The 25,294-nt window shown below is 40.6% G+C and overlaps 1 protein-coding gene across 3 annotated transcripts in view; it reads left to right on the top strand.

Moving 5' to 3' along the window:
- clcn6 (chloride channel 6) overlaps positions 1-25,294 on the top strand; it is a 216,841-nt gene that overhangs the window by 79,370 nt on the left and 112,177 nt on the right. For 2 of the 3 annotated variants that reach the window (XM_072586435.1, XM_072586434.1), the window contains one exon: positions 505-4,660. In XM_072586435.1, coding sequence (XP_072442536.1) covers positions 505-585 — 81 coding nt within the window. In that variant the 3' untranslated portion in view covers positions 586-4,660. Of the gene's footprint in view, positions 1-504; positions 4,661-25,294 lie in introns of those variants that run through there. The other variant, XR_011962701.1, reaches the window with a different exon arrangement.

The raw sequence follows: 25,294 nt of genomic DNA, 5'->3' as shown, positions 1-25,294 counted from the left end.
GTCTGTTAATAAGTCGTTAGCTTCCTTGGTAGATTGGGGAGAATTAGAAATAAGAAAATGCAAGCTTGCTTTTTTTGACCGGCTCTATTCCATATTTACTGTTGGCTGTCCCAGCTCAACCTGAATTTGTAGTAAGGATTTGGGATCTTTCACTGTCCTCATGTCCAGAGCCAAATATTCAATTAGTCAGTGGATCACAGCTGAGGATGTTGAAATTGCATCTAGGAAATTCTGTTTTTCTATGGGTTATACCTGTTTATCTTCAGGGATTGAGGTGGAATTTCATCAGATTCTCTTCCTGGCACTAATTAATGATCCATCATGTCAGTAAATATGTCAATAGGCATGGCATTATGATACCAAATGAAAATTACTTCAAAGTTGTTGATGTGATTCAGTGTCAAATTTGATTTAAAAAAAAGACACAAGGGGAGCAAGGGCATATTCAGTGACACTATGGAAGTTGATCAAATCCTATCACATTTCATTTTTCTTTTGTTTTAGATTGTTGGAATCATCACACGGCACAATTTAAGCCACGATTTTCTATCAATGAAACTGCGGCAGCATAAAATGACAATGTGACCTTCTTCCTCTCTGTGCAACATTCCAGAATCTTCTACCCTGCACTGCAATGACTTTGATTTTCAGAGCCATTTAATGAGACAGGACATTCATCGGTGCCTACACCCTGCTCGTTCACCTGCCAACAAGCGACAGCAGCTGAAAGATCTTGGCTCTGACACCTATAATTTGCAGCAGTACTCACACCTATTTAAAATAGACGATACTGATTTTGTTAATTGTGGATATAACTGCAGTGTTTCTATGTCTGTATTCATGTGAGCTTGGAAGCCATGAAAAGGAATGATTACTTTTATGTTAGCTAAGCTTCTGCAGTTGGACCTGCAGCAGTTCGAGGATTTTGCAGCGCATAATGTTAGGTGAATATTTTACTTGTTTTGCAGTTGGTTGACTTTGCACAATACTTATTGTCCGTCAGGTCAGTATTGAAAGGACTGGTCTGGAAAAGACAAAAAACAAAAGCACTAACAAAACAAATTCAGAGGTGCTCACTAACCAGATACATCAGAAATAGATAACAGACTTGGACTCCACTTTCAAGGAACTATGTACCTGCACCCCTAGGTCTCTCTGTCTGACAACATTCCCCAGGGCCCTACTATTAACTGTTTAAGTCCTGTTTTGGTTTGCCTTACCAAAATGCAACACCTGATATTTTTCTAAATTAAATTCCATCTGCCACTCTTTGGCCCACCTGGTCATGGTTGTGTTCTACTTTGAGATAGCCTTCGTCACTGATCACTACACTACCTATTTTGTTCTCAACTGCATCCCTCTTATATTCACATCCTGATCATTTATGCAAATGACAAAAAGCAGTGGACCCAGCACAGATTCTTGTGGCACCACTGGTCACAAGCCTTCAATCCAAAAAGCAACCTTTTACCATCCTCCTCTGTCTCCTACCTTCGAGGTGCCAGAATTTTTGTATCCTAGATCCCATGTGATCTAACTTTTTTATCAGTCTACTAACCTTGATGAATGCTTTGCAGAAGACCATATAGAGAACATCTACTGCTCTGCCTTCATCAGCCTTTACACCTCTTAAAAAAAAAACTCAGTCAAGTTAGTGAAATGCTATTTCAAATGCACAAAACCATGTTGACTATCCCAATCAGTCGTTGCCTTACCAAAAGCATGTAAATCTTGTCCTCCAGAATCCCTCCAACAGCTTACCCACCATTAACGTAAGGCTCACCTATCTATAGTTTACTGGCTTTTCCTTATAGTTGTTCTTAAACAATGGCACCACATCAGCCAACCTCCAATATTCCGGCATCTCAGTCATGGATGGTGATGATGCAAATATCTCAGTAAAGGACCCAGCAATCACTTCCATAGCTTCCCATAAAGTTCCTGATCAGGTCCCAGGGATTTATCTACCTTTATGCATTTTAAGACTTCCAGCACCACCTCTTCTGCACCTTCTCTTCTGTAATATGTAAATTCTTTTCAAGCAGGTAGACAGAGTGGTGAAGGTGGTGTTTTGGCACGCTTGCCTTCATTGGTAAGACATTAAGTACAGGAGTTGGGACATTATGTTGTAGCTGTGCAGGACATTGGTGAGGCCACTATTAGAATACAGCATACCGTTCTGGTTGCCCTTTTATAGGAAAAATATTGTTGGGAGGGTGCAGAAAATACTTACAAGGATATTGCTGAAGGGTTTGAGTGAAAGGGAGAATCTGAATTGGCTGGAGCTTTTTTTCCCTGTAGCATCGGAGGCTGAGGAATGATCTTATGGAGGTTTATAAAATCATGAGGTGCATGGATAGGGTGAAACTCTGAGGTCTTTTCCCCAGGGTAGTGGAGTCCAAACTTAGGGGGCATAGATTTAGGGTAAAGATTCAAAAAGGATCCGAGGGGTAATTTTTTAACGGATATGATGGTTGGTGTATGTAGCAAGCTGCCAATGGAAGTGATGGAGGCGGGTTCCATTACAACATTTAAAAGGCATCTGGTATTTGACTAGGAAGGATTTGGAGGGATATGGGCCAAGTACTGGCAAATGGGACCAGGTCAGACTGGGATGTCTGGATGAGTTGGGCTGAATGGTCTGCATGACTGACTTAACACCAGCTATTCTTTTGTTTTTATGCGTTTTGTTCAAACACTAAACTGCAAACAGAATCATTGGTAGAGCAATTCTGCAGGGAAATTTGTTTGAACAATACAGACAGAGAAAGCTGGGGGTACTTTTGAAGCTAGATTATTGTTTGAGGTGAAATTCTAACTGCTGAAGGATCTGCTGTGTATTTCCAGCATTAACAGCTTGTTTCATTTTGGAATGGAACAGACTCCTGGTTGGAGGACTTTCTGTTGCCATTAGTAACCACTACAATTCAGTCAAGCTTTGTTGTTCTTCTCTTGCTGTGATCTCCATGGCAACATGATTTGTTTCTAACTTGGTATCCACAGCTTCCCCCAATTGGTGCAAATAATGTGTGGGTGACACTATTACAATAAAAAAAATTATTGATCTCTGATCACATTCAAGAGAAAATCATTGGCAGGTATGAAATAAATAGGATTGGGATCAGTGTAATGATGCTCCCAAATGAATCATTTGATTTCTCAGAAGTTGTATTTCAGCAGAGTTCTCAGTACAACAGCCCAGGGGTGGTGATTGAAAACAGATAACCTGCTAATACACTTAAGAGTGTGACAAAAGCTGATAGAATCAGTGAAAAGATGAAACTGCTAGTTGTGGATTCTTGTGAAGTCATTTGGAACCCAGTAATGTGGAATTCGTCCTTTTGCCTAGGATTCTCAGTAATGATAGGAGGCATTAAATTTAGGCATCCAATGAGGGCAGGGTGAATCTGTTATCCTGCTTTTTTATGTTCAGATACTTGAAGAAAAACAATTCCATGTTTTACAATTAGTTTTAGAGAAGCAAAGTGCATATATGAAGGGTTAAAGTACACAAAGGGAACTCAGATTAGCAGCTCATGAATCAAAGGGAAAAGCTATTGGAGTCTTCATTCATAAGATTATATTCTGAATTTTAAATAAAAATGATTTATTTCACGCAGTTAAGTGTTTGTCTTTAAGAGTCTCAATGTGCTTGGAACCATGGAAAAAAGTTTGATTTGGAACTTAAGTCACATTGAGAAGGAAAATGTTTTATTAAAAATGTTATTTTTGTCTTTCATGATGCTCCCTCCACCTAATTGCCCATTGCTTTTTCCTGAGATCATTCTGTAGTTTCCAAGGTTTGATCATTTTGACAATAGTATGAAATGACTGATCAACACTGTTGAATTGAAACCTGGCAATTTAAAATTCTGTATAAGTCAGTAGTATTTGTTCATTTGTCTTTCAGAAATGCTCCTGGTGTGTGATGAGCTTAGAACCCCACGTTCTGTAGGATATAAAAGTGAAATGTTCTTTAGTTTTGGCACACTAACTCTAAATGATCTTGGAGCTGTTTAATGCAAAGTGCTCCCTCTCTTCAGTCTTGTTTTTACTTCTGGGACATTGCAGACCAGCAGTGTTCTCTTCAGGCCTTAGTCTGTGTGTTAATGTCTGTACAATTACTGAGATGGCGTCTAAGTTTAGTTTTAATTTGGGTTTGTGATACTTCAGGCAGAACTGGATTGGAACTGGAAACCACAGTGCTTTGAGACTACGCACCACAGAGCATTTGGATTCCATATTGTCATTAATTTGGATATTTGGAGCTACTGATCCACATCACTTCAATTAGGTTTATTCATCACAGGCTAGAGTCTGAACACAACTCTTTCGAAACCTTCAAGCCCACACATTCAAAGAGAAGAAAGCATGATGTCTTCGGGTGCACAAACCTGACTTAGGCTGTAGTCTCTGGCCTGTGTTACAGTTGTCTGTAAAAACTGAAATATTCAGTATAGTGGGTGATACCATATATTTGGAGTCTTATCACATTGTCATATTTGCACTTACTATTTGACATGAGCTAATTATTTCAGATGGAAAAGGTTCTGAAGCCAAATATAATTCTCATTTTTATTTCATGTTTTAAAAGTTTGTTTCTGTAACGACCTTTATTTTAAAAATTAGTTTACATTGTAATAAACATTCCCATTTGTGATCCTGCAAGTGTTGATTCAATTTTTTTATTCTTGTCACCCAAGCATATTTCCTAAGCATTATCTTAGGAATTCTGTAGCATTGTTAAATGATTGATAAATTTGAAATTACAATGATACGATCTTAGCATAATCAGAAAGCACATTCCACACAAACTCAGACATTTACAGTACAAAAGGAGGTCAGATGGCCTGTCCAGACCAGACAACAAAGATCTGATTACACTAATTTCATTTTACAGCTTTTCCCTACAACCGTGGAGTCTAAGGAAATATAATTGAATATCTTTATACTCAAATGTTATGAGAGTTTTGCTGACTTGACCATCCTTTCAGACAGTGAGTTCCAGATTCCCTCAACTGTCTGAATGAAAATAATTGTCTTCAATTCTCATCTCAGCCTTCTATCTCCTAAATCTATTCAGATCATGGCCTGAAACACCCATTCTCCCCCAGCTGCAATTCAAACTCTAAATCCCAGAGCTTAATTTGTTCCAGGCAGAGGCACCTGTCATCATCAGACTGTTATGATTTCCCATACACTGGTGTGTAAATCACAGGAACGAACGCCCCAGACATAGTTTAACTAAATAGAATATGAATCCTTGCTTTGACTCTTACTCCTACTTAAGTTTGGACTAGAAAACTCTTATTCATGTTTTATGTCCCACTCACGTCTACCACTAATCTGTCTGCTTCTCTATGAGGGTTCTCATCTTCTGCACTCTCTTCAGTTATGCTGACTGCCTGTCACGGGGTCCTCAACTCACTCACTGCTTTCAGTGATACTGATGCCTGTGACTATGTCCTCTCAAACAATCCTCCCAGAAGATGCTGGATTCTTGGGGTCATAACAGTCATATAAGCACAGAAACAACCCTTTGGTTCAATCAGTCCATGTAGACCAAAATTCCAAACTAGTCTCACCTGTATGTGCTTGGCCCGTATCCCTTCAAATATTTTTTATGCATGTACTTGTCTAAATGTCTTTTGAACATTGTAACTGTACTCACATACATCACTTGCTCTGGAAGTTCATTCCACACACGAACCCCAGCATAAAAAAAGAATTTCCCTTAGTCTTTTTTTTTAATCTTTCCCCTATTACCTTAAAAAATATGCTCCCTAGTTTTGAAATCCCCCACCCAGGGAAAAGACACCTGCCATTCACCTTATCTGTAAACTTCTAAATGGTCATCACTCAACCTCCTACGCTCCAGCGAAAAAATAAGTCCTAGCCTATCCAGCCTCTTTCCATAACTCAAACCCTCCATTCCCAAGCAACATCTTGGTAAGTCTCTTCTGAACCCTCTCCAGCTTGATAATATCCTTCCTATAGCAGGAGAATCAGAACTGGACACCACTCCAGAAGAGGCCTCACCAACATGCTGTACAAACTGGACATAACGTCCCAAGTCCTACCTTCAAAGATGTGGGCAATAAAGCCAAGTCTGCTAAATGCCTTCTTAAACACCCTATCCTGATGCAAACTTTAAAGAATTATGTACCTGAACCCCTAGGATCCCCTGTTCTACAATGCTACCAAAGGCTCTACTTTTAATTGTATGTCTTGTTTGTTTTTACCAAAATGCAATAACTCGCATCTATCCAAATTAAACTCCACCTGCCACTGTTCAGTCCATTGACTTAAGTGATCGAGATCTTTCTGTAATCTCACTTGGAGGCTTCAAAATTGAGGCTGATATTTTTATTAAATAAGGATGTTGATTGACATGGAGCAAAGGCAGATAGATGAAGCTAAGATAATGATAAGTTGCAATTTAATCAGATGATTAAACAGATATAAGGGGCCTGAACAGTTGTCTCATGTGCCTATTTTGGCTGCTGCACAATTTTTTATTCACTGTGGGATATGGGTTTCACAGGCTCGCCATTTATTGCCTGTCCCTAGCTGTCCTTGAGAAGATGGCGGAGAGCTATCTTCTTGAACTGCTCAGTACATTGGCTTATAATGCCCTCAAGGAGGAAGTTCCAGGATTTTGACCCAGTGGGGGACAATGAAGGAATGAAATATTTCCAAGTCAGGATGGTGAGTAGCTTGGAGGGGAAACTGCAGGTGATGGTGTATCTGCTCCCCTTGTCCTTCTAGTTGTGAGTGGTTGTGGGTTTGGATGGTGTGGTCTAAGGACCTTTGGTGAATTGCTGCAGTGCATCTTGAAGATAATTTACACTGCTGCTACTGAGCATCAGTGATGCAGGAAGTGAATGTAGTGCCAATCAAGCAGGTTGCTTTGTCCTAGAATGTGTCCAGCTTCTTGAATTCTGTTGAAGCTGCAGCTATCCAGGCAAGTGGGGAATATTCCGTCATACCTTTGACTTGTGCCTTGTAGATGGTGGATAGACTTTGGGAAGTCAAGAGGTGAGTTAATTGGTTTAATCTTCCTAGCCTCTGACGTGCTCTTGTAGCCACTGTTTGTGTGTTCTTTCTCATCAATGGTAAGCTCCAGGCAGTGGTGGTAACACCATTCAGTGTCAAGGGTTGGTGGTTAAATTGTCTCTTATTGGTGATGGTCATTACCTGGCATTTGTGTGGTGCAAATATTAGATGGCACTTGTCTGCCCAAGCCAGGACATTGTCCAGATCATGTTGCATTTAAACATGGATTGTTTTAATATGCAAGAGGTTGCAAATGGTGCTGAACATTGTGCAATCATCTGTGAATATCCCCACTTCTGTCCTTATGGTGAAGGGAAAGTCATTGGTAAAGTAGCTGAAGATGGTTGGGCCTAGGACACTACATTGAGGAACTGCTACTGAGATGTGCTGGAGCTGAGATGACTTACCTCCAACAACCACAACCATCTTTCGAAGTGTCAGGTATGGTTACAACTAGTGGAGAGTTTGCCTCCGGATACCCAGTTTTGCTAGGGCTCTTTGATGCCACTCTCAGTTAAATGTGGTCTTGATGTCAAGGGTTGTCATTCTCACCTCACATCTGAAATTCAGCTCCTTTGTCCATGAGGACGCATGGTCTCCAATGGATGTTTAATGTCACACACATCTCAACATAATGAATAATTCTCATCAGCCAGCCACCAACAGGCAGAGACCACCTCAGCTCAAGATTAGGATTCTTGTGTATATACCTTTTACTACTGTGCTACAACACTGATTTGACAGATACTTCTTGAACAAGTATATACTATGGCATAAAGCAGCTTCTAAGTGCTTTTCATGGTTGATGTTATTGGTTTTGTGGACTGGGAGCACTGCTAAGCAATGAAGTTTGCACTGAGGAATGGTAGAGAGAGATTAATACTGGAATGTGTCAACTAGGTGACAAATTTTTAGATTTTGTTTGGACAGCAACTAATCACCAATTCCTAAACAATGATTTCAAGACTAGTGGGTTACTTAGACGAATAGTCTGAACTTTTCCAAATTTCCCAGATAACTGAAGTCCTTCATCCCTGTATTCCACCTTTCCAATATTTCTAATTCCTTTTGTGATAGTGTAAACTTCAGAAATTTAATAACTGTTCATACATTAAAAGAAGCAGCAATAACTCTGCGGAATAAATTTACGGGACAAAGACAAACTGTTACAGAGGAACTCAAAGCAATTAGCTATCTCTGGGAGAAGGAGGAGTCAAAGCTATATAAACGAAACAGTTTTAACATCTGCTTGACAAATGACTGTCTTATATTACAAAGACAAATGATTTCTCTATAGAATAATTTAAGGAGTTAATTACAGGAAAGCTGTGTCTTCAAACAGACAAGCCAATGCCAAATGTAACTAGGAAGAAAGAATCTACTTCTGATAAGAAGGCAAGCTGCAGACTTGATGGTTCCAGTGGAGTAGTTAATATTTTGGATGGAAGAATCTAAAGGATTATCAATAATGTCACACCACAAACTTGAGGGTGGAAAATTGTATAAGAAATCAATTCCTCGATTCCTCCTGAGCAGAACTCCAGAGAACAACACTGCACAAGGACTGAATCATGGACATCCAGAGAAAGACTTTGTTGGTTGCAACTGTAGCTAAATTCCACCATTAATCATATAATAGCCAATTGGGTTGTGAGGCTTAACCTGCATACATGAGGGGTCTTATTTGGTTGCTACATGCAATAAAGTTTAAATAATTGTTTCAGTATTTGATTGTCTGTGTGACTTCTTAATAATTGGCTGAATAAAGGAACTAAGGGCATTCTAGCTAAGTTTGCAGACAATACAAAGATAGGTAGAGAGATAGGTAGAGGCAAACTTGCAGGTTGAGTCAGTCGTTCGGAAGGCAAATGCAATGTTGGCATTTATCATTGGAGGACTTGAATATAAAAGCAGGGATGTACTTAAGAAGCTCTATTAGGCTCTGGTCTGACCACATTTGGAGTATTGTGCCCAGTTTGGGCTCCATATCTTAGGAAGGATGTACTGTCCCTGGAGCAAGTTCAGAGGAGCTTCATGAGAATGGTCCCAGGAATGAAAAGCTTAACATATGAGGAAGGTTTAAGGATCTGGGTTTATATTAAATGAAATGTAGAAGGATGAGGAGGGATCTAATTGAAACGTACAGAATGCTGAATGGGATGGACAGAGTAGATATTGGGAAGATGCTTCCATTGGCAAGAGAGACTAGGATATGAGGGCATAGCCTTAGAGTAAGGGCGTTTTAGAATAGAGATAAAGAGAAATGTTTTCAGCCTGAGAGTGGCGAATCTATGGAATTCATTGCCACAGAAGACTTTGGAGGACAGATCATTGAGAATGTTTAAGACTGAGATGGATAGGTTCTTGAGTATCAAGGGGATCAAAAGTTATGGGGAGAAAGCAGAAGAATGGAGTTGAGAAATTTGTCATTTGCCTTCCTAACTACTAACTCAACCTACAAGTTTGCCTTGAGAGAATCCTGGACTAGAACTTCCAAATCTGTTTGCACTTCAGATTTCTGAAATTTCTCCCCATTTAGAAAATGATCCATGCCTCCACTCTTTCTACCAAAATGCATGACATCATTAGTTGTACTCCATCTGCCACTTCTTTGCTGCTCTCCTAACCTGTTCAAACCTTCTGCAGCTTTGCTACCTGCTCAATACCACATGTCCCTCTACCTATCTTTGTATCATCTACAAACCGAGCTAGAATGCCCTCAGTTCCTTCATCTAGATTGTTAATGTATAAAGTGAAAGGTTGTGGTCCCAACACTGAGCCTTGCAGAACACCACTTGTCACTGGCTGCCATCCTGAGAAAGACCCTTTTATCCCCAATGTGCTTTCTGCCAGACAGCCAAACTTCTATCCACGCTAGCACCTTGTCTCTGACACCATGGGCCCTTAACTTCCTCAGTAGCATCCTGTGTAGCACCTTGTCAAAGGCCTTCTTGAAGTCTAGCTAGGTAACATTCATTAGCTCTCCTTGGTCTAACCTACTTGTCACTTCTTCAAAGAATTTTAGCAGATTTGTCAGGCATGATCTCCCCTTGGTGAAACCATGTTGACTTTGCCCTATTTAACCGTAAGCTTCCAAGTATTCAGAAATCTCAACCTTCACAATGGATTCCAGGATCTTACCCTCGACCAAGGTTATGCTAATCAGTCTGTAATTTTCTATCTTTTGCCTTATTCCCTTTTTAATCAAGGGTGTCATGTTAGCGTTTTTCCAGTCCTCTGAGACCCTCCCTTATCATAGTGATTCCTGAAAGACCACTAATGCCTCCACTATCTCTTCAACTATCTGATCCAAGTGACTCATCCACCTTCAGGCCATTCAGTTTTTCTAGCAGCTTCTCCTTGGTGATGGCCACCATACTCAGCTCTGCCTCCTCACTCTCTTGAATTTTCAGGATATTACTCATGTCTTTCATCGTGAGGAGTGATGCGAAGTTCCTTAGCCATTTCCTTGTTCCCCATTACTATCTCTCCAGTGTCATTTTCCAGCAGTCCCATATAAACTTTTGCCTCTGTTTTGCCCTTTATATATCTGAAGAAACTCTTACAGTCTTCCATTATATTACTGGCTAGCTTGCCCTCACATTTAATCTTCTCCCTCCTTATTTCTTTTCTTGTTGCCCTCTTTTGGTCTTTGTAAGCTTCCTAATCCTCTGGTTTCCCACTGCCCTTTGCCACATTATATGCTTTCTCTTTTGCTTTTATGCTATCTCTGACTTCCCTAGTCAGCCATGGTTGCCTCATACTCCCTGTATTTTGCTTCTTTTTGCTCAGGATGAATCTCTGCTGTGTCTCCTGAATTACTCCCAAAAACTCCTGCCAGTGCTGTTCCACTGTCTTTCCTGCTAGGTTCCTATCCCAGTTGAGAGTGTGTTGCTGGAAAAGCCCAGCAGGTCAGGCAGCATCCAAGGAGCAGGAAAATCTACATTTCCTAATGAAGGGCTCTGGCCTGAATCATCGATTCTCCTGCTCCTCGGATGCTTTTCCAGCAACACACCCTCAACTCTGATCTCCAGCATCTGCAGAACTCACTTTCTCCAGGTTCCTTTCCCAGTCAATTCTACCCAGCTCTTCCCTCATGCTTTTATTCAGCTGTAATACTGTTACTTCTGATTCTATATTCTTCCTCTTAAATTGCAGAGTAAATTCAATCATATTATGATCACTGCCTCCCAAGGGCTCCCTTATCCAGCCTGCCTTGTTGCACAACACTAAATCCTGTATTGCCTGTTCCCTAGTGGGCTCCATCTCAAGCTGCTCCAAAAAGCTATCTCGTGGATATTCCACATTCCTTTTCTTGCAATTCACCACAGCCTGATTTTCCCAGTCCCCCTGCATATTGAAATCCCCCATGATCACTGTAACTTGGCCTATTCTACACACCTTTTCGATCTCCTGGTGTATCTTGCACTCCAGATTACTATTTGAGACCTGTACATCATTCCAACTATGTAATTCTTAACCTTTGCGGTTCCTCAATTCTGCCCACACAAATTCTACACCATCTGATCCTACTTCTTACTATTTCTTACTATTGATTTAGTTCATTTTTTACTAATGAGGCAACCCCACCCCTCTGCCCACTTCCCTATTTTTTCATGAGGATGTATATCCTTGAATATTCAGCTCCCAATCCTGATGCCCTTGCAGCCACGTTTCCTTGATGCTCACCACATTATGTCTGCCAATCTCAATTGTGCCACAAACTCATTTACCTTATTCCTTATACTGCCTTCATTCAGATATAACAACTTCAGTCCTGTATTAACCATCCCCCTTCTCATTGTCATTCATTTGTCCAGTGTGCTTAAAGTTTGATTGCTAATCCCTTTCATACACTCTGTCCTATTTGTGTCTGTGTTGGGGATTTTTATAATCTCTCCTGAATTCTGCACTCTTACCTCCACCTTTAATTCAGGTTTTCTAATGCTCCCTATAACCGAGCCCTTAACCCCCTTAAAAGCCCTGTCTACAGCCCTAGTTATACGATTCGCTAGGACTCTGATCCCAGCACAGTTCAGATGAAGACCATCCCATCGGAATAGGTCCCTTCTTCCCCAGTACTGGTGTCATTGCCCTATGAATTCAAACCCATTTCTCCCACACCAAAAGTTGAGCCACGCATTTACCTGCTTAATCTTATTGACCCTGTGCCAATTAGCCCATGGCTCAGGTAGTAATCCAGAGATTATTAACTTTTTGGTTTTGCTTTTCAATTTAGCTCCTAGCTGTTCATATTCCCTTAGCAGAACGTCTGTCCTAGTTTAATTTATGTCGCTGGTAGCTACATGAACCACGATCACTGGATCTTTACCGTCCCACTCCAAGATCCTCTGCAGCCCAGATAAGATATTCTGAACCCAAGCACCAGGTAGGCAACACCACTTTCGGGACTCTCAATCCTGGTTAGAGAGAACAGTGTGTATGCCTCTAATTATCCTATCCCCAATTACAACAATATTTCTCTTCTCTCCCCCCATTTGAATGACCATGGTGCTGCGGTCAGTCGGCTCTCCTCGCTGCAGTCCCCATTCCCACCCACACAGGGTGCAAAACTCTTGAACCTGTTGGACAAGGTCAGAGACTGAGGATCCTGCAATTCCACCTCCTGGATCTTCTACGTTCCTCACTCACAGCCACACTCTCCTGTCCCTGACCATTGGCTGAATTTGAGTTATTAAATCTAAGGGTGTGACTATCTCCTGAAACACAACATCCAGGTAACTCCCCCACTCCCTGATGTGTCGCAATGATTGAAGCTCAGACTCCAGCTCATCGACTCTGAGCCAGATTGCTTCAGTAACCAACATTCAGTACAGACATGGTCACTGGGAACCACAATGGGGTCCACCAGCTTCCACATCACCTCACTCTCCATCCTTATTTATTTAATTAGTTTTGAATTTGTTTTTTTTTTATTTTTAACTGTTTTTGTACCTCTGCTTATGCAAGTTGTAACCAGTAAATAAGTTGTAACCAGTACATTAACAGGGTTCAATTTAACACAGATTCAAACTTAGCAGACCCCTTATTAGGCAATCAACTTGCAGCCTGCCTGTGGCATCACTTTTCAATTTCTCCTCAGTCTAAGCCATTTCGAATCAGAATCTCTTACCTTCCCAGGCTGCTCTCCGTTCACTCTCTCTCAGCTCCTTTCCTGAAGTGCAGGCCTCAAATCCACAAGGTTGAGGTTTTATAATCTCTTACCGTCCCAGGCTGCTCTCCATTCACTCCCTCTCAGCTCCTGTCCTCAAGTGTGTCCAACCTTCCCAGTAACTCAGACTGTTGAGCCCTGGCAACACCCTTGTAAACTTCTTCTGCACTCTTTCCAGTTTAATAACATCCTTCCTATAGCAAGGTAACCAAAACGGAACACAATATTCCAGATGTGGACACACCAAATTCCTGAAGAACGGCTTATGCCCGAAACGTCGATTCTCCTGCTCCTTTGATGCTGCCTAACCTGCTGCGCTTTTCCAGGAACACATTTTTAAGCTCTGATCTCCAGCATCTGCAGTCCTCACTTTCACCAAAGTTCTGTACAACTGCAACATAATTTCCCAACTTCTATACTGACTGATGCCCTGACTGATGAAGGCCAGTATGCCAAGAGCGTTCTTTATTGCCTAGCCAATCTATGAGCCCATTTTCAGAGAACCATATACCTGAAATCCAAGGTCCCTCTGTTCCACTACTCTCCTGTAGGCCCTACTATTCACCATGAAACTCCGACCTTGATTTGACCTTCCAAAGTGCAGGACCTCACACTTACCTATATTAAATTCCATTTGCCATTTCTCGCCACTTCCCTAGCTAATCAAGGTCATAGAGTCATAGAGATGTACAGCATGGAAACAGACCCTTCGGTCCAACCCGTCCATGCCGATCAGATATCCCAACCCAATCTAGTCCCACCTGCCAGCACCCAGACCATATCCTGCCAAACCTTTCCTATTCATATACCCATCCAGATGCCTTTTAAATGTTGCAATTGTACCAGCCTCCACCACTTCCTCTGGCAGTTCATTCCATATGATATGTACCACCCTCTGTGTGAAAAAGTTGCCCCTTAGGTCTCTTTTATATCTTTCCCCACTCACCCTAAACCTATGCCCTCTAGTTCTAGACTCCCACAACACAGGGAAAAGACTTTGCCTATTTATCCTATCCATACCTCTTATAATTTTGTAAACCTCTAGAAGGTCACCCCTCATCCTCCGATGCTCCAGGGAAAACAGTCCCAGCCTGTTCAGCCTCTCCTTATAGCTCAAGTCCTCCAACCCTCGCAACATCCTTGTAAATCTTTTCTGAACCCTTTCAAGTTTCACAACATCTTTCCGATAGGAAGGAGACCAGAATTGAATGCAATATTCCAACAGTGGCCTAACCAATGTCCTGTACCGCCGCAACATGACCTCCCAACTCCTGTATTCAATACACTGATGAATAAAGGAAAGCATACCAAATGCCTTCTTCACTATCCTATCTACCTGCAACTCCACTTTCAAGAAGCTATGAACTTGCACTCCAAGGTCTCTTTGTTCAGCAACACTCCCTAGGACCCTACCATTAAGTGTGTGTCCTGCTGCTATTTCTGATAACCTTCCTCACTGTCCGATACCACCTATTTTAGTGTTATCTGCAAACTTACCATTCATGCCTTGTACATTTTCATCCAAATCATTGATATAGACACCAAACAGCAATGGATTACTCTCAGTGTTACAAGCTGGTGAGGGTAGTAATAGGAGGATAGAACAGATGAATGTGTGGCTGAGGAGCTGGTGCAGGGGAGAAGGGTTCACAATTTTGGACCATTGGAATCTCTTCTAAGGTAGAAGTGACCTGTACAAGAAGGATGAATTGCCCTCGAACTGGAAGGGGATTAATATAATGGTAGGGAGATTTGCTTGAGCTGCTCAGGAGGATTTAAACTAGCAAGGTGTGGGGTGTCCCCGGGAGATAGTGAGGAAAGAGATCAATCTGAGACTGGTACAGTTGGGCAAGGGAGCGAGTCAAATAGGGCAGCCAAGCACAAAGCAGAGAACAAGCTAGGACTGATAAATTAAACTGTGTTTACTTCAATACAAGAGGCCTAACAGGGAAGGCAGATGAACTCAGGGCATTGTTAGGAACATGGGACTGGGGTATCACAGCAATTACAGAAACATGGCTCAGGGATGGACAGGACTGGCAGCTTAATGTACCAGGATACCAATGCTACAGGAAGAATAGAAATGGGGTCAAGAGAGGAGGGGGAGTGGTGTTCTTGATAAGGAATAGTATTATAGCTGTACTGAGGGTGGATGTTCCCAGGAATACATCCAGGGAAGTTATTTGGGTGGAACTGAGAAATAAGAAAGGGATGATCACCTTATTGGGATTACATTATAGATCCCCTAATAGTCAGCGGGAAATTGAGAAACAAATTTTAAAGGAGATTTTAGTATTCTTTAAGAATAATAAGGTGGTTATGGTAGTGGATTTTAACTTCCAAACATTGACTGGGACTGCCATAGTGTTAAGGCTTTAGATGGAGAGACATTTGTTAAGTGTGTACAAGAACAGTTTCTGAGTCAGTTATGTGGATGTACCTACTAGAGAAGATGCAAAACTTGACCTACTCTTGAGAAGTAAGGCAGGCAGCCAACTGAGGTGTCAGTGGGAGAGCACTTTGGGGCCAGCAACCATAATTCTATTAGTTTTTTAAAAAGTGATGGAAAAGGATAGACTGGATCTAAAAGTTGAAGTTCTAAATTGGAGGAATTTTGACGGTATTAGGTAAGAACTTTCAAAAGCTGATTGGGGGCAGATGTTTGCAGGTAAAGGGATGGCTGGAAAATGGGAAGCCTTCAGAAATGAGATAACAAGAGTCCAGAGACAGTATATTCCTGTTAGGCTGGAAGGCAAGGCTAGTAAGTGTAGGGAATGCTGAATGAATAGAGAAATTAACGTTTTGGTTAAGAAAAAAAAGGATGCATATGTCAGGTACAGACAGGAGAGATTGACTGAATCCTTAGAGTATAAAGATAGTAGGAGTATTTCTAAGAGGGAAATCAGGAGGGCAAAAAGGGGTCATGAGATAGCTTTGGCAAATAGGGTTAATGAAGATCCAAAGGGTTTTTTATAAATAGATTAAAGACAAAAGGGTAACTAGGGAGAGAATAGGGCTCCTCAGAGATCAGCAAAGAAGCCTATGTATGGAGCCGCAGGAGTGGGGGAGATACTAAATGAGTATTTTGCATCAGTGTTTACTGTGGAGAAGGACATGTAAAATATGGAATGTGAGGAAATGGTTAGTGACATCTTGAAAAATGTCCATATTACACAGTGTAATGAAGCTGTAGGTGTACTGTACCTTTAAGAGAGAATGAAAGTTGGCAAGGACTTAACAAACACAGAGTGTGCTGAAAAATTCAAAACTGTAACACTTGGCTGTGAAACAAACAGCTGAGTTGAGTTGTTGTGGTACACAACAAATTTGAATTTGGCCAATCAGTTTAAATTATGCCTCAAGATACCAAAATGCAATTGAATTTCAATTTTACTGTTTTGACGACATCAAACCAATGAGATGATCTGATGTTTTGGGGTACAAAGATCAGACATTTTGAACAGTTAACCAGAGCAGCAAAGAGCACCAATAAACACAGACTACCTACAGAATCGGTCTCTGAAAGGTACTTGTTCATATGAAATCTGTGCAGCAGAAGACTGAAGAAAAGACCCAGAAAAATCTATAGAGGAAGATACAGAGGAGAATCAACACAGTTGACTGGTTTTGAAATTTCAATTTTTTTGTAAAACCTAATCAGCGGGGTTTTATCGAATCAGTGTAATGTTGTAGAGTGGGAAGTAGATAAATTGATCAGACAAAGGAGGTTTACAGTGTCGATAGTTGTTGTTTAATTTTTTTTCTTGGAGTTAAATAAATTGTTAATTTTTTTCTTTAAATAGTGGGATTTGTTAGTTTTTTTGTCACTCATACTTTTACAGATTATGAGGCGAGGTGAGCTTTTGTGTATGCCTGGTTTAAATTAGCAGAAGGGTTTACTCCACATTGTAACACACTTGGGGCTCAAGTCCGTGATTTGGACAGGTTTAGACAGACCCAGTCTGAGATTTGGACAGATTTGAATAGATTTGGGGTTCAAAGAAAGTTCAGCAGATTTAAACACTGGCTGGTTAGTGTCCTCGGTATTTAAATAAAATGTAGTTGAGACAATTTGTTTAATTTCAGTTACTTGTGGTTGATTAAATTAAAAGTGAGAGAAATGGCTCTTAAAATTACTAAAGAGGTTCTGGGGTTTGAAGATGATTCTCAAATATGTCAAGAAAGTTTAGAAAGAAAATAAGAGACCATATTCTTAGAATTAGCAAAAAAGGTTAGAATTGGGTTTAACCAAGGACAAAAGTAAAGTGGAAATTGTAAGGGAATTACTCAAACTCTTAACTGTATCAGAGAAACAGACAAGTGCAGTAGAGATAGAAAAACTTAAATTATAATTGAGGAAAATTGAAGATAAACAACGAGAGAGAGAGGAAAGAGAGAGGGAGAGAGAAGAGAGAGAGAAGGTTCTTAGTTGAGCAAAGAGAATGAGAAAGAGAGAGAAGAGATGGAGAGAGAAAAAAGAAGGAGGGTTTGAACTTGAGAAGTTGCGATTTGGTCAGCAAATTCAACAGGATGGAGATTAAAAGAAAAGGTAGTGATATATACAAATATGTCAAAACGCTGCCGCATTTTGATGAGAAAGATGTTGAAGCCTTCTTTATTTCATTTAAAAACTTGGCTAGGCAGATGGATTGGTCTGAGAATTTATAGGTAATGCTAGTTCAGACTAAACTGGTAGGCAGAGCTAGTGAGGTATTTGCAGTGCTGTTAGATGAGGGGTCAAGAGATTATGAAGAGGTCAAACAGGCTATTTTTAGTGCTTATGAACTGGTACCAGAAGCATATAGATAGCATTTCAGAAACATAAAGAAGGAACCAGGTCAGACTTGATAGATTGGTGCGGGCTTTAAAAATAGATAAGACCTGTGAGGCTCTAAGGGAGACTATTCTGTTGGAGGAGTTTAAAAACTCATTTCCAGAGATGATAAGAATTCATGTGGATGAACAGAAAGTTCAGGAAGTATGAAAGCAGCAGAGTTAGCAGATCAATACTCGGTGCATAAGACAAGCTTCCGACAAGAATTTCATCCTGTGAGGGAGAAGGAGAGATTCTACACTATGAAATAAAGAGTAGAAAACACTGGTAAGTGGTGAAAGGCCTCATGTGTTTCCACTGTGGTAAAGTGAAACATGTAAAGTCACAGTGCTGGTCGTTAAAGAAAGGCACTTTGGGGAAAGATGTGGTAAAGTGGCATTAGTGAAAGTAGTAAAGGAAACCCCAAGAAATGTCAAGGAACTGCAGGAGAGTGCACAGCCTAGGCAGAGGTAGTGCCCAATCTCAATAAAGAATTTGCCTCGGTTGGTAAAGCTTATTCAGAAAGAACAGGGGGAGAAGGGCAAGAAGTTATAATTTTGAGAGATACAGGATCCCACCAGTCTCTAATAGTAAGAGATGAACATATTTGTAGTCTTTCTGACCTGTTACCCCAAATAGTGGTAATTTGTGGGACAGATGGACAGAAATATAGCGTTCCCCTATGTAAGATCAGGTCGGAGTGCCAACTCAAGACTAGGGACTTAACAGTGCGAATGATTGACAGAATGTGAGTCCCAGGAATCCAGTTTCTTGTTGGGAATGATTTAGCACAGTCCAAGGTGGGAGTGACACCCATTGTTGTGGAGAGGCCAAAGGACGACTAGGAAACTGAGGAATTAAATGACAAATACCCTAGTACTTTCCCAGACTGTGTAGTAACCAGATCCCACTATTGTAAGTCACAGCACAAAGCAAACACTAAAGAGAAAGATGAAGGAGTTGAGGTTCAGTTAGTGGACACGCTGTTTGATATAATGGTGCAGGAACAAAACCTGAACAGGCAGAGGGTCAGACAGGAGTGTTCAGTCCTGGAAGGCTCATGGAATGGCAACAGAAAGACGAGACAATAAAAGATATATATGTTAATCCGTACTCCGAAAAGGAGGCAGAGGATATTCCTGAGGGTTATTATCTGAAAGATAGAATACTAAGGTAAAAATAGAGACCATGGCAGGTTGGTGCAGAGGAGACATGGGCCGAAGTGCAACAGATTGTATTGTCGATGGCATATGGACAGGAAGTCTTATGGGTAGCACTTGAACTACCTGTTGGAGGTCACCTAGGTGTACGGAAGACTCAGACCTGGAATGCACAAGGATGTGATTAACCTTTGCCGTACGTGTTGTACATGCCAAATGGTGGGTAAGCCACAGGTGGTAATATAACCAGCACCTTTGTTGCCAACTGCTGCATTTAAAGAATCTTTCACGTGGGTTACAATTGATTGTGTAGGTCCCCTCCTGAGAATTAAAAGTGGGAACCAGTACCTGTTAACCGTAATGGATGTGTCGACCAGATTTCTGGAAGCAATTTCATTGTGGAGTATTAAGGCAAAAAAGGTGGTGGAGGATTTAGTAGGTTTCTTCATGCAGTATGGGCAACCCAGAGAGACTCAGTCAGATCAAGGGTCTAATTTTACTGCTAGGCTGTTTAAGGAAGTCATGGAAAGCTTAGGTATACAGCACTTTAAATCAAGTGTGTATCATCCTGAATCACAGGGAGCTTTAGAAAGGTGACATCAGACCCTGAAGACCATGTTGCGATCATACTGTCAGGATTACCCGAATGATTCGGACAAAGGTATCCCATTCGTATTGTTTGCCATTGGAGATGCCATAGACAAACCTACTCAGTTTACTCCCTTTGAGGTAATATTCAGGCATGAAGTGAGACACCTTTTGAAATTAATTAAAGAGAAATTGACAGGATCAAAGTCAGAGGTCTCACATTTGGATTATGTATCAGAGGTGAGGCAGAGATTAAATTGGGTAGGTGAATTAGCTAAACAGCACCTAAAGGGGGCACAGCATAAAATGAAGCAGGTGGCAGATAAAAATTCTGAGAGTTGAACGTTCTCCCACGGAGATGACTTTTTGTATGGTAACCAGTGACAGGAGATCCCTTCAAAGCCAGGTTTAGTGTTCCCTATCAAGTTGAGAAAAAGTTGAGTCAGGTGGACTCTCTGGTAAAAGATGCCAGATAGGAAAAACTGTATAGGATATGTCATGTGAATAGGTTAAAACCTTATTATAATAGGGAGAAGAACTGGAGAAACAGGTGTTTGTGACTGCCCCACAGAGGGAGGAATCAAATCCTGATGTCATGGAGTTTGATGTGCCTCAAAAAAATGTTAAACAATGAGGAAGTCCTTGAGGAGTGGGTTAGTGAACTATCTGTCTTAGGAGCAAAGAAGACAGTTAAAAGGTTTGCTATAGCAGTATGAGGGCATATGCAGGAATAAGATGGGGAGGAATAATGCTATTGTGCATGAGGTAGACGTAGGGAATACTGTTCCGATAAAACAATACCCCCATCAGTTTAATCTTTTCAAAGCCAGACAGGCCCAGAAAAAAAGCCATGCCCAATGAAGATATCATCGAACCGAGACAGAGCAAGTGAAATTCGTCAATCATTTTAGTTCCCAAACCTGGCGGGACTCAACGATTTTCTGTGGATTATTGGAAGGTCAATGCCACAACAAAATCAGAATCATACTCAGTACTGAGATTGGAGAACTGTATAGGGAAAGTTGGACAAACCAGTTACATCACAAAGTTGGACTTACTATGTGGTTATTGGCAGGTACCTTTTTCCACGAAGGTAAAACAAATTTCTGTGTTTGTAACCCCAAAGGGGCTGTATCAATTTAAAGTGATGCCCTTTGGAATGAAAGATGCACCTGCCACATTCCAAAGACTCATGAACAGAGTTGTGGCTGGGTTAAAAACTGTGCAGTCTATTTGGACAATGTAGTGATCTGTAGTGAGTCTTGGGAAGATCACATGGTACAGTTGGCAGAGCTCTTTGACTGAGTAAGAGAAGAAAAACTAGTAATAAACAAAACTGAATTCACGAAAACAGAGGTGATGTTCTTGGGACATAACGTTGGTCATGGAAGTTGACCCCAAGGAACGGAAAAATGAAGGCCATCGAGGAATTTCCATGACCAACCTTGAAGAAAGAGGTGTTTCCATGTTTGACATTAAGTTACATCTATTGGAAGTTTGTTCCAAACTCCAGCAATGTAGTGGCACCGTTAACAGATTTTCTGAAAAAGAACACAAAATTTCAGTGGAAAGAACAATGCCAAGAGGCATTTGACAATTTAAAAGCAATATTAACCATTGCACCAGTTTAAGTTACACCAAACTTTTGGAAACCCTTCAAAGTTGCCATTGATGCTAGTGACATAGGAGTGGTTGCTAAACTGCGACCAGAAGATGATGATGGATTCGAACTGCCAGTTGGTTACTTTTCAAAGAAAATCAACACCCACTAGAAAAAATAGTCTATGATCAAAAAAACTATTGAGTTTGGTACTGGCCTTACAACATTTTAATGTTTATGTCACGAACAATGTGTCAGAGATGGTTGTGTACACAGATCATAATCCTCTTATATTCTTGGAATGCTTTAAAGACAAGAATAGGAGACTATTCCATTGGAGTCTTACATTACAGACATTTTGAATTATAAATCATACATGTTGTGGGTTGTAAGAATGGAATGGCAGATGCACTATCACGGATTTAACTGATAAAGTAGAGGTGAGATCGGTATTTATTAAATTTTATATATATGTGAGAAGATATTAATATGAACTTAGATTAAGTCATAGTATGTCATAGTAATGTGGTTAAGGAATAGAAAAAAAATGGAGCCATCTTGTTATGATGATGGTTTATTTTTTTCTTAAGAGGGGAGGTTATGAAGTTGTAGGTGTACTGTACCTTTAAGAGAGAGTGAAAGCTGGCAAGGACTTAGCAAGTACAGAGTGTGCTGAAAATTTTTAAAATGTAACATTTGGCTGTGATACAAATAGCTGAGCTGAGTTGTTATAGTACACAACAAATTCAAATTTGGCCAATCAGTTTAGATTATGCCCCAAGATATCAAAATGCAATTGAATTTGAATTTTACCGTTTTGACGACATCAAACAATTAGACGATCTGATGTTTTGGGGTACAAAAATCAGACATTTTGGACAGTTAGCCAGAGCAGTAAAGAGCATCAACAAACACAGATTGCCTGCAGAATCGGTCTCTGAAAGGTACCGGTACATATGAAATCTGTGCAGCAGAGGACTGAAGAAAAGACCTAAAAAAAATCTACAGAGTAAGATACAGAGAAGAATCAACACAGCTGACTAATTTTGAAATTTGATTTTTTTTTGTAAAACTTAATCAGGGTTTTTTTTATCGGATCAGTGTAGTGTTGTAGAGTGGGAAGTAGATAAATTGATCAAAGGAGGTTTACAGTGTAGACAGTTATTTAATGTTTTATTTTTCTTGGAGTTAAAAAATAAATTGTTAATTTTTTTCTTTAAATAGTGGGATTTGGTAGTTTTTTTGTCACTCATACATTTACAGATTATGAGGTAAGATGAGCTTTTGTGTGTGTCTGGTTTAAATTAGCAGAAGGGTTTACCCCGTGTCATAGCAAGAGGTTGGAGGTCTTGTAACGCATAAAAGTGGATAAATCCCCAGGACCTGATCAGGTGTACCCTAGAACTCTGTGGGAAGCTAGGGAAGTGATTGCTGGCCCCCTTCCTGAGATACTTGTATCATTGATAGTCACAGATGAGGTGCTGAAGACTGGAGGTTGGCTAATGTGGTACCACTTTTTAAGAAAGGTGGTAAGGAAAAGCCAGGGAACTATAGATCGGTGAGCCTGACATCAGTGGTGGGCAAATTGTTAGAGGGAATTCTGACAGACAGGATTTAAATGTATTTGGAAAAGGCAAGGACTGATTAGGGATATTCAGCATGGCTTTTGTGTGGGAAATCATATCTCATAAACTTGATTGAATTTTTTGAAGAAGTAACAAAGAGGATCGATGAGGGCAGAGTGGTAGATGTGATCTATATGGATTTCAGTAAGGCATTTGACATGGTTTCTCGTGGGAGACTGGTAATCAAGGTTAGATCTCATGGAATACAGGGAGAATTAGCCATTTGGATACAGAACTGGCTCGAAGGTAGAAGACAGAAGGTTATGGTAGAGGGTTGCTTTTCAGACTGGAGGTCTGTGACCAGTGGTGTGCCACAAGGATTGGTGGTGGGTCCAGTACTTTTCATCATTTATATAATTGATTTGGATGTGAACATAGGAGGTATAGTTAGTAAATTTGCAGATTACACCAAAATTAGAGGTATAGTGGACAATGAAGAAGATTACTTCAAATTACAACTGGATCTTGATCGGATGAGCCAATGGGCTGAAGAGTGGCAGATTAAGTTTAATTTAGATAAATGTGAGGTGCTGTATTTTGGAAAAGCAAATCAGAGTAGGACTTACACACTTAATGGTAAGGTCCTGGGAAGTGTTGTTGAACAACAAGACCTTGGAGTGCAGGCTCATAGTTCCTTGAAAGTGGAGTCTCAGGTAGATAGGATAGTGAAGAAGGTGTTTGGGATGCTTTCCTTTACTGGTCAGAACATTGAGTGTAGGAGTTGGGAGGCCATGTTGTGGCTGTACAGGATATTGGTAAGGTCACATTTGGAATATTGCATGCAATTCTGGTCTCCTTACTATTGGAAATATGTTGTGAAACTTGAAGAGGTTCAGAAAAGTTTTACAAGGATGTTGTCAGGGTTGAAGGATTTGAGCTATACGGACAAGCTGAATAGGCTGGGGTTGTTGTCCCTGGAATGTTGCAGGTTGAGGGGTGACCTTATAGACATTTACAAAATCATGAGGAGCCTGGATAGGATAAATAGGTAAGGTCTTTTCGCTGGGGTGGGAGAGTCCAGAAGTAGAGGGCATATGTTCAGGCTGAGAAGGGAATAATTTTAAAAGGACCTAAGGGGTAACTTTTTCACACAGAGGGTGGTGCATGTATGGAATGAGCTGCCAGAGGAAGTGGTGGAGGCTGGTACAATTACAGCATTTAAACAGCAGCTGGATGGGTGTATGAATAGAAAGGGTTTGGAGGGATATGGGCCAAGTGCTATCAAATGGAACTTGATTAGGTTAGGATATCTGGTTGGCATGGATGAGTTGGACAGAAGGGTATGTTTCCATGGTGTACATCTCTATGACTCTATTTCCGAAAACCATACTTTAGGACAAATCTTAAATGCTGGGAGAATATGCAGACATGGTTTATTAGAATGGTACTAGGGATCAAAGATCACTCAGTAACAAGATTTAAAACATTGACAAAATAATGGGAAGACTAATGATATTTTTATAAACCAAGATGCTATTGTCCAGAATGCATTGTCTGACTGGGTGTTGGACGTAGGTTCCACACCTCAAAAAGCCTCCTTGTTTTCAAAGTCCTTTATGACTTCGACCTCATATTTGTGGTTCCTCCAGCCTTATTAAACTCTATGATTTCCAGTACTTTGTTAATCTTGGCCTTTCCCTCACCACCTTTTTAATAATCCACCATTGTTGGCTATGGCTTCAGTTGCCCTGTCCTTACACTCTGAAATTCCCTTGTTGACCTTCTCCATCTCTTTTGCCTAATTGAATATTAGTTAAAACCTACTTCCACCTGCCTTTATATCTTAAAATAAAACCAAAGAACCACAGATACTGAAGATCTGAAACAAAAAAACAGAAATTGCAGGAGAAACTCAGCAGGTCTGGCAGCATCTATACAGAGTCAACGTTTCGAGTTCAGTGACCCTTCTTTAGCACTGCCTTTATATCTTATTGTGTGACTTGCTATCAAACATTAACTTTGCTTTCTGTCCGGCGATACTGCCAGACCTGCTGAGTTTCTCCAGCACTGTCTGTGTTTCTGCTCTGCTGCAATGGAAATGATTAGTCTTTAAAGGTTTTATGTAAATATTCCCGCGTGATTTCAATTAATGTCTGCCTGCAAGTTAAACAATAGAGCTTTAAACCACAGTTCGCTCATGGTCTGGGAATTAGAAATGCCAGCAATGAATTGCCATGTTAACCTGTAGATTAGATTACTTTTTTTTTGAATTAGATTAGATTACTTACAGTGTGGAAACAGGCCCTTCGGCCCAACAAGTCCTCAACGCCCCGCCGAATC

This window comes from Chiloscyllium punctatum, chromosome 16, assembly GCF_047496795.1.
Source record: "Chiloscyllium punctatum isolate Juve2018m chromosome 16, sChiPun1.3, whole genome shotgun sequence".
NCBI lineage: Eukaryota > Metazoa > Chordata > Chondrichthyes > Orectolobiformes > Hemiscylliidae > Chiloscyllium > Chiloscyllium punctatum.
This window is presented reverse-complemented; position numbering and strand designations above follow the sequence as displayed.